This window comes from Polypterus senegalus, chromosome 7 (genome assembly GCF_016835505.1).
Source record: "Polypterus senegalus isolate Bchr_013 chromosome 7, ASM1683550v1, whole genome shotgun sequence".
In the NCBI taxonomy this organism is placed as follows: domain Eukaryota; kingdom Metazoa; phylum Chordata; class Cladistia; order Polypteriformes; family Polypteridae; genus Polypterus; species Polypterus senegalus.
Genome location: NC_053160.1, coordinates 109,455,227 through 109,467,547, shown reverse-complemented (window position 1 = coordinate 109,467,547; position 12,321 = coordinate 109,455,227). Strand labels below are relative to the sequence as shown.

General features: G+C 38.9%; 1 protein-coding gene across 1 annotated transcript in view; it reads left to right on the top strand.

Moving 5' to 3' along the window:
- nol6 (nucleolar protein 6 (RNA-associated)) overlaps positions 1-12,321 on the top strand; it is a 309,483-nt gene that overhangs the window by 254,449 nt on the left and 42,713 nt on the right. The window contains exon 22 of the mRNA XM_039757964.1: positions 3,982-4,071. Coding sequence (XP_039613898.1) covers positions 3,982-4,071 — 90 coding nt within the window. The remainder of the gene's footprint in view (positions 1-3,981; positions 4,072-12,321) is intronic.

The window sequence follows — 12,321 nt, the reverse complement described above, 5'->3', positions numbered from 1 at the left end:
TAGAAGTCAATGGAAGGAGAACAATGAACAGAGCTCTTGCAGCCACACGGCTTGCTAGCTTGCTTTCTCTCTCGCTTTCTCTCTCTCTCTCTTTCACGCATACAGCCTGCAGATAGGCAGGCAAACACGCAGCAATCTCCTCCTCCCCCTCCCCAGCAGACACGTGGAATTGGGGGATGGTTGGCTTGAACTTACTGGCTGCAGATAGGCAGGCAAACAGTGCAGCAATCTCCTCCTCCTCCTCCCCCTCCCCAGCAGGCACGTGCTCGCTTGCTCTTTCTCTCTTTCTCTCAGCTCAGCACAGCTAAGGCAGGCAGGCAAGGGAAACTGGCTTGTTCGTATACCGAGTGCGTGGTTGTAAACCGAGGCAAAAGTTTGGCGAGCTTTTTGGTCGTGAACCGGGACGTTCGTGAACCGAGGTTCCACTGTATCTACTGTATTATTTCCACTCTAAAGCTCCACTTCACTCCCAGAAAATCAATCAAGGCATGATCTGGGAGAAGTTTGTGCATGTTCTAAGTCGGTGGGGGGATGGAATAGCCAGCTGCTTTGCAGCCTGATTTTTATCAGCACATTTAGATGACAAAAGACGCTGGTGGAGAGCTATGAACGATTTTAAGAAGCGATTTAAGGTGTAACGGATTTACAAGTTTTTTCGTAGGCTCTGATAATTCTAGTGTTAATATATACCATAACCATAATACTAGTAATTTTAATTATATCTTGATATAAGCGTTTGAAAATACTGCCCACCCCAAAATCTGTTTTTTCAGGTTGCTATTGAACTAGTCTATGAAGAATGATCATCAAAAGCTATTAGAGTAAATGCTGTGTGAAGCAGTATGAATCATAATTTTATTACCAAAATCAAGAAAAGAAATACTACATGATTGATTAAAAAAATTCTGAACATTCTGTTCATTATTTATTTTCTCAGGGTAAATCTTACTTGACCAACATTCAGTCTTTTACTATATACTAGTGCTGGGCAGTATGGCCAAAATTCTATATCACTGTATTTTTCAAAATTGTACCGGTTTCTCCGTATTCAACAATTCTTTTTTTTTTCCCCCATGCATGAGTTAACCACAGTTTACACTGCAATTACTGCAGTAGACTAGCTAAGAATAACCTATTCCACTGTCATGAGAATTGTACATTTTAATGTGCGCACAAGTATTAATACAGGTTTGCATGGCCAATAATGTGATAGTTTTCAAGGGGGTACTAATGAAGAGAAGGAATCACGTTGCATGACAGTTGCTGTCAAAATATAGAACCTTTTTATTGAACAAATTTTGCAAACAATTTAAACTCAAATTTTGACAACAAATTGTCAACCATCAAAAGAGGCGTTTAGACTTAGTAAAATATCCAGAGGTGCTTGTCAAAAGTTGTATTGCACTGAACATGTCTTAGAAAAGGAACAATTGATAAATATTTTTTGTAAACCAAATACACTTTCTGTTAATGTTAACAATCTCTGTCCACTGACATGTTAAAGTAACTTTTTAAACAACTTTACCATAATTAAACTGCTTAATATTTAAACTAATAAATAATAACAATAAAATAAATAATGGTGCAACTTCCAGTAATAATACTATTACTTCAAAACTTCAAGCCCAGGTACATTACAAAGTATTCACCAAAATAAAATAAAACAAGTGCAACTTGGTGATGACATCTTTGCCAACTGAACCGTTATTAAGACAAATTGCATTAATATGGACCTTGCTTCAAGCTAAGCCATATACATAAATAATTAAACTGCAACTTGCATTTATAATGGTATAGTGGGTCCGCGGCTTCAAAAAAAAAAAAAAAGGTCAGTTTTTAAATCCAGTTCGCCGTTTCTGTCTCTGTGGGCACGATTGCACAACCGTGGGGAGTTAATGAGGTGATTGGGGTGAGTCGCACCCGATCGTTCTCCATTGCTTTGTCAGCTTACTACAGTGTGTGAATAAGGCGCTGCGCCCACGGAGACATATATTTATGGGCCGGCAGGATAGGGGGAAGGAAAAAATAAAAGATAGAACACAAGGAGGTTAAAGAAGGGAAAAGGCAGTCATGGGAGACGATCCAGACAGCTGGGGCTCAGTGAGGGGAGCACAGGCTTAAGCGGTCTAGGGGCTGGTTCGCCCTAATGACTAAGCCTGTGGAGTGGGGCGAGCGAAATGTAAGACCTCCCAATGGATCTGAGGAGCGACTGAGTGAGCACGAAGGAAGACGGAAGGTGTGCCGACCTTGGACGATCTGACTGCGCAGTGGTACGACAGCCAAAACAGGAGTTGGCAGAAAGCAGTTCGTGTTGCAAAGACTCCGCCAGCAACGCCAGTGAAGGGTGAGACATGGAAACAGAAGGTGGAGTGCTACAATCGGACAAGGAGAGAGACTGCATTTTAACGGATTTATTATGGATTTTATCCCCACGTTTCACTGGCTTTATGGATTTGCTATTTATTTGGGTCCTGTATTTTTCTGAACACTGCACAACAGACACTTTTGGTTTTACTTTGTTTTTAACAAAAGCACTTGAGCACGTTCCACCATCCGCTGGCTTCAATGACATTTCTCAGCTCATCTCGGTCATAACTATCGACGGTGTTGGTTCACCAGACTCCCATGTGGGAAGAGGGAGTCTGTAGGGGACCGGCATCATCACACTATTACACAGTAACCAGGTACATTAGACAGTACCGAAAAAAAAAACAAGTACAACTTGGCTTGCAGTATTATCCAGTAGTATAGAAACAGTATTTACACATTTGAATATAATGGTCCACATCCGACCTTTTAAAACCAAGGTAGCTCCAGACAACAGACACGGCACCTTTTTTCATCTATACATGTTCTGTTTCATCATGTTCAACTTTATCGTCTGCTAAAGCTTCAGTTTCAGAATGCTCTCTGTCCATTTTCACCTGCTCAATACCTCCACTAAAACACATACTACGTTGCATGCGTATATAGCGGTGCACCAGTGAAAAAGGTCCAACTTTAAACAGTTTACCGCTGCGCCACGTTCCAAATGTAGTTTAGGCTATTTAAACCAGTGTTCCGGTATAAGAAAAATCCATATCATAACAAAAATAAAAAACAGTTTTTGGTATGAACCGGTATACCGCCCAGCTCTACTATATACTAATAATCTTTGATGCTATCCTGTATATTCAGTTTTGCATGTACTGTAGCTGGAAGCTTAAGTCACTGTATCACTTTCCTCTGGGTTTTATTATTCCACATTTGAAACATAGTACATCACCTAAAATTTTATTTATGATGATTAAAACATTTAATCATAAGTCTCTTATGCACCTTGCATGAGTTTTAGCATATAAACTGTTACTTTAATGTTACCTCAACATCAAACTTGAACAAAGTATAAAAATTAAATTTCTAAAAATGTCTGTTTGACATAATAAACTCACCATACACATTATTTGGGAAAATCCTTTGCCACTTGGTGGCTATGTTACAATCTAGCTATTCAAAAAGATGGGGGTCATTGTGATATTTATTGAATTGCAAAAATAATTGTTCACAAAGTTCAGTTTTCACTGTATATTTTCCTTTGTTGATTTTGTCACATTTATGTATAAGAAACTGAAGAATCACATTGATAAACTAACATTTAAAAGATAAAAACAGTTTTGTGAAAGCTAATGCCACAGTTCTTATGACATAGGCAATCAACAAGTTAAAGGGACAGGCTCAGATATAGTAAACACTGTCATCCCCATGTCGGTAGCAGCGAAGGAGAGAATGAAAACAAAACTGAGTGGTATTATGAATAATGCTGCACACCCCCTTCTCTGACATAGTGATACAGAGTACTGTCAAATAACAAATTATTCAGCAAAAGTGTGTCAAGAAATGCTACTGGGAATCCTTTACACCAATGGCAGTCTATGTAGATGTGTATGGTTTTTGTTTTTTTTTACTTTTTTAACAAGATTTTGTAATTACATTGTGTTTTAGATCTTGCAAAGGTTAATCATGCTTGCATCTGAGAGTCTACTGGTTCTTGAGAGACAGCTGAGTGCCCCGTGTTCTTTCCAAGATATGAAGGTAGGTAAAATACACTGGAGTGTTATGTTCCATGTGGCATATGCAATAAAGAATAAATATGTTATAAAGTTTCAACTGTCTAATCTCTTAAAGACTTGGAATCATATTATAGTAGATTGTAAATTGAGTGCTTCTCTTCTGAAGCACTTGCTTCAAAAAATTACAAGTACAATTTTCAGGAGTGAATGAACTGTCAAAAGTATGTCATTGGATGCATGGGGCATTCTCTATTGAAGAAGACACAATCGATTTTTTGTTACTACACAAGTTCCTCAAAGGTGAAATGCTGAAGTTATTTTTGACAGTGATCCTGCTCCATATATATATATTTTATATATATATATAAAGTAGGCTAAGGCTTTGGCTGTCAGTTCAGTTGCCACCTCGGTGTTGAGTGTTTGTGATCTAACTGGAGGTCTCGGGGAACAGAGTTTTTCCTAGTAACATTTAGTGAACATCCGTGGGCAATCGGCCCTACCTGTAGCACTAATCCATCATGGGTGTACACCATTGGACCCTCTGTTTACTTTACCTGAGTCTCTGGAAGGTCTGGCGTAAAGCCCACGGAGATATGGGGAGAACGTGGCTATTTCACATGAGCCTGAAATTATTTGCTTCCAGCCAGTTTCTTATTTACACAACTTGTGCAAAGCAGTTACTTATTCGACGTTAAGAGTAAGATGTACTCTGATGTTTAATGGGCAAAGTAAAGCCCATTATGTTGGGTAGCCCTCATTTTCACAGCTTTGTGACAAGACGGATGCCTTTGTTATATCTGAGTTGGGTACATGGGTCAAATGGAATGGAATTAGAAGTTTAATGGGCACTGCAGAGGGTTAGATGGTATTGGTCTACCCTAGTTTTGACAATAGAAAAACAATAATGTTAAGTCGTAGTTCAGTTTGGATCATGGGAGGAAACCCCTGCAGACACAGGGTGAACTTGCAAACTCCCATATTTAATGTTATTATGTATTTAATGTCATATTTTTCAGTTCTTTGATTTATTTTGCTTCTTTATTTTTGTCCTAAATATTCCTCCTTTATAATTGCGTAACATTCTCTGCCTTCAGTCGTTAATCTAACTCAGTGCTTAAATAGCAAAATTGCAAGCATTTAAAAAAAAAAAAAAAAAACTCACTTGGAAGCAGTGCCTTCACGAGGGGTTTGCTTCAGAAGTTTACATTGTGCAAAGCCCCCAATTATTGTCTGTTCTGTATGTATTCATATCCTCCCGGGGGGCTTGTGGTGTGGTATCATAATTCTGTACCTCCCACCCCAACCCCAAATCTATGACTATGAGTACCGAAATCCAAAGGTTGGGAGCCTTTCACAACATCTTGCTTTCCCATACATGTATAACAAACATCTGGACACTTGGCTAAGAAGTTATGTAAAGTTTATTACGTACTGCCATTAATTTCATGCTCTCACTTTTTATTATTACTTGCATGTTGTCATCGTTTGATTAATCTCATTGTGTCTGTTTTATTTTGTTTTTTGAATTTTGCCCTTTGGAGCTGCCGTAAGGGAACTAAGTATGAAGAGTAGGGCCCTATGATTTCCGCGATGTGAAAAACATGGATGGAATCACAGAATTAACACACAAAAATGGAACTGTGTGGTATTTAGAGACTGAAGAGTTGACTGTTAAAAAACTTCCCAATAAATTAGATTAAATAATCTGTAGTTCTGTCATTCAGATACTATTTTCTAGTTTGTTGTTTTTCAAGCAAATGCAATTCTTGTAGAAATCCAGTCATGTCTCTGTTTCTGTGCTTGTTTCCTGCATGTTTTGTCATTAAAGGCGTGCGAATTAGCTAACTGCATGAGACAGAAATGTTGAAGTGAGCTGTATACGATACCCTAACTACATCGAAAAAAATAAGAAACTGCCTTAACTGCAACATTGAGGGCACAACAATATCCCTGCAACTTTTATGAATCTGGACAACAACTTTTCTGCAAGTTTTGCCACCATACCATAGTACCCTTTTAAAAATTAAAAAAACATTTCTGGATTTAATAAATGTTTTACCTCGCTGTAACAAGTCACGCAATGTTCACATTTGACTGCACCTACAAACATGGGCAGAAGAGCAAGCTTTTACTCCGTTACAATGAGCCCTTAAAAGCAGGTCTCTCTTTCTTGTTTCTGTTTGATTCCGGGATTTAACATCTTGCAGATTGGTTCACTTTTGCTTTGCAATTAATTATTTTAAGATATGCAGCAGATGAAACTACAGATGTAATGATGCACATTTTCAATCTGTAAACATTTAAGGTTTAAGTATCATTAGAAATAATTTACAAAGTTACAATTACAGGTACTGAAGACCAGGGACCTCATGCATAACAGCGTGTGAAGAATTCACAATATAACCTGGCGTACGGACAAAAGCGGAAATGTGTGTAGGCACAAAAAAAGTCCAGATGCATAAATCTGTGCGAACGCCAACTTCCACGTTCGTCCGCTACATAAATCCCGGTCAGCGTGAAAAATAACGCACGTTAGGGTACAGAGAAAAGAAAATATAGGCATGATGGGGGGGAAAAAAGCATAAAATGTCAACTTTAATCTCTAAATTTCCACTTTTATCACATAGTTTATTTTGTCATTAAAAGTAGAACATCATAAACTGCATCTTAAAATCATTTAATTTACTAGTTTCTCAAATCCCATCGTAACTAAAGTAGTATGTTAAATGCTTTGTTTTGTATTTGCTCTTCTATGTGCTCTATGTGTGTGAATCATTACCTGCTTCTTAACACAAAAATTACCAGAGCCTATGAGAAACCTCGTAAATCCGGCCCACCTTAAATCTATTTTCACCTCTCCATCAGAGTCTTTTGTCCTGTAAATGTGTCGATTAACAGCAAGCAGCTTGGTAACCCGCTGCAGTTCATTTTGCAAAGAAGTTTGTCAGCGCTCAGTGTTTATCATTGAGTGAAGTGTTGGAGCTTTATAGAGTAAAATAGTGCATCATTATTTGGAATACATACATTTCATGAATGTAGTTAACACAGTGTTTTAGTAGTAATTGAAAAAATGTAGACATGAAATGTATAATGTGTGAAGTCTGAAATACAAATATGAAATAAACTCTTTTACAAAAGGTACAAGTATAACAAAACAAGTGCCCTTTTATTCAAGAATTTAACCAAAGAAAAAAGAAAGCAGGTTACAGTAGGCAGTTGATACGACAGCTTGCATGGTGCAATGCTAAGAACTGCTGCATTCCAATCAAGAGGTCGCGGTTTCGATATCAGCTGCTTCCCAAATTTACCATTTCCAGTAGTGAGCTGCTCTTATTTTTAATATCTATACTAATAAAAGGCAAAGCCCTCACTGACTCACTCACTCATCACTAATTCTCCAACTTCCCGTGTAGGTAGAAGGCTGAAATTTGGCAGGCTTATTCCTTACAGCTTTAAAGTTTAAAGTTAGCAAAGTTAAGCAGGTTTCATTTCGAAATTCTACACATAACGGTCATAACGGTCGACAACATCCCCCATGTTGAACTTTCTTATTTATGGCCCCATCTTCACGAAACTTGGTAGGTGGCTTCCCTGTGCTAACCGAAACCGATGTACGTACTTATTTCAATGGTATGACGCCACTGTTGGCCACCATATTGAACTTTACAACGTCACTAATTCTCCAACTTCCCATGTAGGTATAAGGCTGAAATTTGACAGGCTCATTCCTTACTGCTTACTTATAAAACTTAAGCAGGTTTCATTTCGAAATTCTACGCGTAACAGTCATAACGGTCGACAACATCCGCCATGTTGAACTTTCTTATTTATGGCCCCATCTTCACGAAATTTGGTAGGCGGCTTCCCCGCGCTAACCGAAACCAATGTATGTACTTATTTCGCTGGTATGATGCCACTGTTGGCCGGCATATTAAACTTTTCAACTGTCTTTGTTACTTATGGGCCCATCTTCAAGAAATTTGGTACGCAGTTCCCAACGCTAACTGAATCCTACTTACGTACATATATACGTCCAACGCCTCCCACGTTGTTGGCTGCCTGCCTATATAAGGCCGTCCGTCGCTCCTGTCTCTACATTCCCTTCCTTGCTTCGACACAGTATTCACGTGTACTGAAATGGCCAAATATTTTACACCTTTGGACAACTGCCAATGCCTCTTAAACATCTTAAATTCACAGTTGACGATTTCAGTAGTGGACACTTTGATGTTTCTGAATGTTTAAACTCTTAAAAGCTGGATGTGAAGTTATCAATGAAACCGTTTGTTTACTTTCAGTGCTTGACAGATGCCGAATGTCTCTTCAACACAAGTCCTACAAATACTGTCGTATTTGAAACAAACCATGAAAGTCAAACCGATTATGACAGCAGCAATCCAAGCTAATTTGAAACAAGATTACTGTTCACATGGCCAACTGGCGCACAGCTTGGTCATATTACAACCGGAGGGCCGAACTGACAATGTGGTATACAAAGAGATCCTTAACAAATAATTATTGGTATATTTTCCCTCAGTTTAAAAAGGTTTAATTTTCTTCTTAATAAAAATTTTAAGGCAGTACTTTGCCGCTGCAAAGCGCGGATATTTTGCTAGTCATATTATAATAAGCATATATTTGATTTCCATCTGTAAATTTAGTTAAAGTTAATGTTTTTTTTTCTCAGTTTTATTCTCTCACTCAGGTTCAAGCTCCCATACACACCCGCAGATCTGACGCCGTTTTCAGATAAAGACGTGGTATAACAAACAAACGTATTTTGTTATTCCCCGTCTTTATTTGAAAACGCCGTCAGATCTTGTACGCAAACGAGACTGGGACTGGGAAAACTGTGGACGTGGATGTGAGTGGTGTGTGTGACTGAGAATGGCTGTGGATGTCAATTTGTTTTTATTCAGTTTTTTTCTTGAGTGCTCGTGCTCACGCTGAATTAGTATGCACCTTCTGATCCATGGTGTCAAAGCTGTGCTGACAAAAAAGAGAGACTTGGGTATATATGACATTTGGAATAATTCATTTTATGACCTGTATTGTACATTTTGGAAAACGTTGCACTAATGCAACATTATGTTCATTTGCATACCTTCATGCAGTTGTAGTTAGTGACCGCGTTTGGTTTTTTGTTCCGATCTTGGCCAGTGTCTACATGTTACTGCATGTTGGTATTTCTTTTGAACTCCAGGAGATGCAAAGGACAGAATAGTATAGAGAGTTCAGTTCCGCGCAATATACAATCATCAGATTCAAATGTTAACAGTTACCGCACACACCCAAGGACCATCTTTACGACGTGTATAAGGTGTGAAGCCTGAAGTCCAAATATCAAATTAACACTTTCATTAAAAGTACAAGTATAAGAAAACAAGTGTGCTTTTATCTATACTAATAAAAGGCAAAGCCCTTACTGACTGACTGACTCATCACTAATTCTCCAACTTCCCTTGTAGGTAGAAGGCTGAAATTTGGCAGGCTCATTCCTTACAGCTTACTTACAAAAGTTGGGCAGGTTTCATTTCGAAATTCTACGCGTAATGGTCATAAATAGAAGCTATTTTTCTCCATATAATGTAATGGAGTTGAGCTCGATGGCCGTGGGGGTCGGAGATTCGTGTGACATCATCACATAATCACGTGAACTGACTGTCAACGCATTATGTAGAAAACCAGGAAGAGTTCCAAAAAGCACTGAAGAAAACATGCATTATACAATTGAGAAGGCAGCGAAACAATAAGAAGCGAGCGAGTGACACATACTCTACAAGCATATTCATGCCTGCAGCTACTTCAGAAACAAAGCACGGTGTAAACCTAAAGTTTAAATTAAGTGCATAGACAGTCTGCCGCTGGCGTTTGTCATGCCCATGGCTAATGCGGGATACAAGTTTAATGAGAGGACGCAGGGTATAAACAACAGTTTTGATCACTTTCTAACTAAGTTCAAATTGCTGGTCAAAGGCTGTGCTTATGCAAATTCCGAAAGACTGTGTTTGTGGGGGGATTGACAGTTAAGGCGGGTGGAGGAATGACGTCATCATCTCCCCTCCCATTCACCTCATTTCACTCTGAGCTGAGTTCCGCGGCTAACGCCGTCTTCCGAAGCAACTTCGTCACACTGCCACCAAATACTCACAGAAAAATCCACAAGTTAATACACATGCTGTCTCTAGAGTTTCTCCACACTGAATCCTCCAGGCACTACTTACAAAAGGTTACATTGACAGTAGTGTTACGTTATTTTTAAAATGTTTCCTTTTCTTCTCTATTCATTTTACCCTCGTACCCCCATTGGTTTGAGAAGAAGTATGAAAAAATATGAGGTTAACACAGAAAAACAGATCACCAATTGAAGCTTTATGAATAATCGATTCGCCATCAATAATTGTTTTGGTAAAGCCATACTCAGTGTTAATCCTCCTTCCATTTTATAATTTTTCCCGCCACTAGCCATGATTAAATGAACGGTAAAAAAGTAAAAGCTAAGCGAGGGTGACTTATTCAGGCAGGCATATATATGACAGCAACACTCATGACAATGTCAATCATGTTACGTTATTATTAAAATGTTTCCTTTTCTTTTTCATTACTTATTTAACACACTACTTCTCCACTGCGAGGCACGGGTATTTTGCGCTCTATATATATATATATATATATATATATATGAATGACCTCCAAAGTGCGCTGAGACTTTTGATCACGTGAATAAGTCTACAAAAAATGGGGTCTCCTGCCCAGCGAGAGTTGAGCAGCCGGCGCGCGCGCATAGCTGTGCTGGCCTTTGAGACGCTGACTGCGCTTCTGCCTTAAGTCAAAGTGAGCACTTTTAATTTTTTTCATCCTCCCCCTGAGCTATAGCCCAGACAAGTGCAAACACGGGACCCCTTTTCTACACTGCGGCAAACTAATATTAAGGCGATTCGCACTTTCTTTTGCATGTATACGATTATGAGGTCGTCAGCTCGGATTATGAAGACACGCACAGGAGTGGAGGACTGACTGTGCCATCACAGCCGGATAATGGCAGGGACGTCTCACCAGTCTACACAAGACCCACCGCGACTGTCCCCAAAAGGCGCTCATATAGTCAGCGAACACATCTCTTTATACTATATAAAAGAAAAGGCAAGTTTCCTTTCTTTACACCTTTTTTCTTTTATCCCAAACCAAAGCCTTTCTCTCTTAACACTGCAGAGGGCACACAACTAATTTTCTTTAACTGCTGGTAATGCCGGTAAGGCACATTACCAGAGGCAGAAATTTGGACGTTCACATAGAAAATGTAATTTCTATACCACAGCCGTCGTGTAGCGCCTTTCAATAGGGATCAACTACCGAGAGATGATCCATATAAATTTTAGCTGCTGTTATTACTACTTACCTGTTCTGTTGCACCGTCTTTAAAATGTAGTTTACCCGCAACCACTCCAGTAGTGCTCAATGTACCTGTACTTCTTAAAACGTTAATGTTTTACTGTTTAATAACTTATAGACTACATTTTATTATTTTTCCCTTGCACTCAGTGACCAAAGCTATACACACACATATAGACACATACATACATTATATATATATATATATATATATATATATATATATATATATATATATATATATATATAGTTGGTGGAAGGCTGAAATTTGGCAGGTTCATTCCTTACAGCTTCCTTACAAAAGTTGGGCAGGTTTTATATCGAAATTCTACGCGTAATGGTCATAACTGGAAGCTGTTTTCTCCATTTACTGTAATGGAGATGAGCTTGAACGCCGTGGGGAGTTTCGTGTGACATCATCACGCCTTCACGTAATCACGCAGTACATAGAAAACCAGGAAGACCTCCAAAAGCGCTGAAGAAAACATGCATTATATAATTGAGAAGGCAGCGAAACAATAAGAAGCGGCGAGTGACATATACAACCATATTTATGAGTTCTGCTACTTCGGAAACAAAGCATGATGTAAACCTACACTTTAAATTAAGTTCATAGACAGGCTGCCGCTGGCGTTTGTAATTTAGTGCCTGCCCATATAAGGCCGTCCGTCAGCGGCAATCCAATAGCAAACTCCACTAAATATTCACGGGTGAAGGACTGTGCTTATGCAGAGGAAGATGAGATGGTCAGGGTGGTGTTTGGTACAAACTCAGCGAAACTGCGAGAGAAAGTTTTAAGTGCCAGGACTAAGGTAACATTAAATACAGCCATGGACATAGCACGAGATGGCACCAGCACAGCTGGGAAACTTCGATGCAT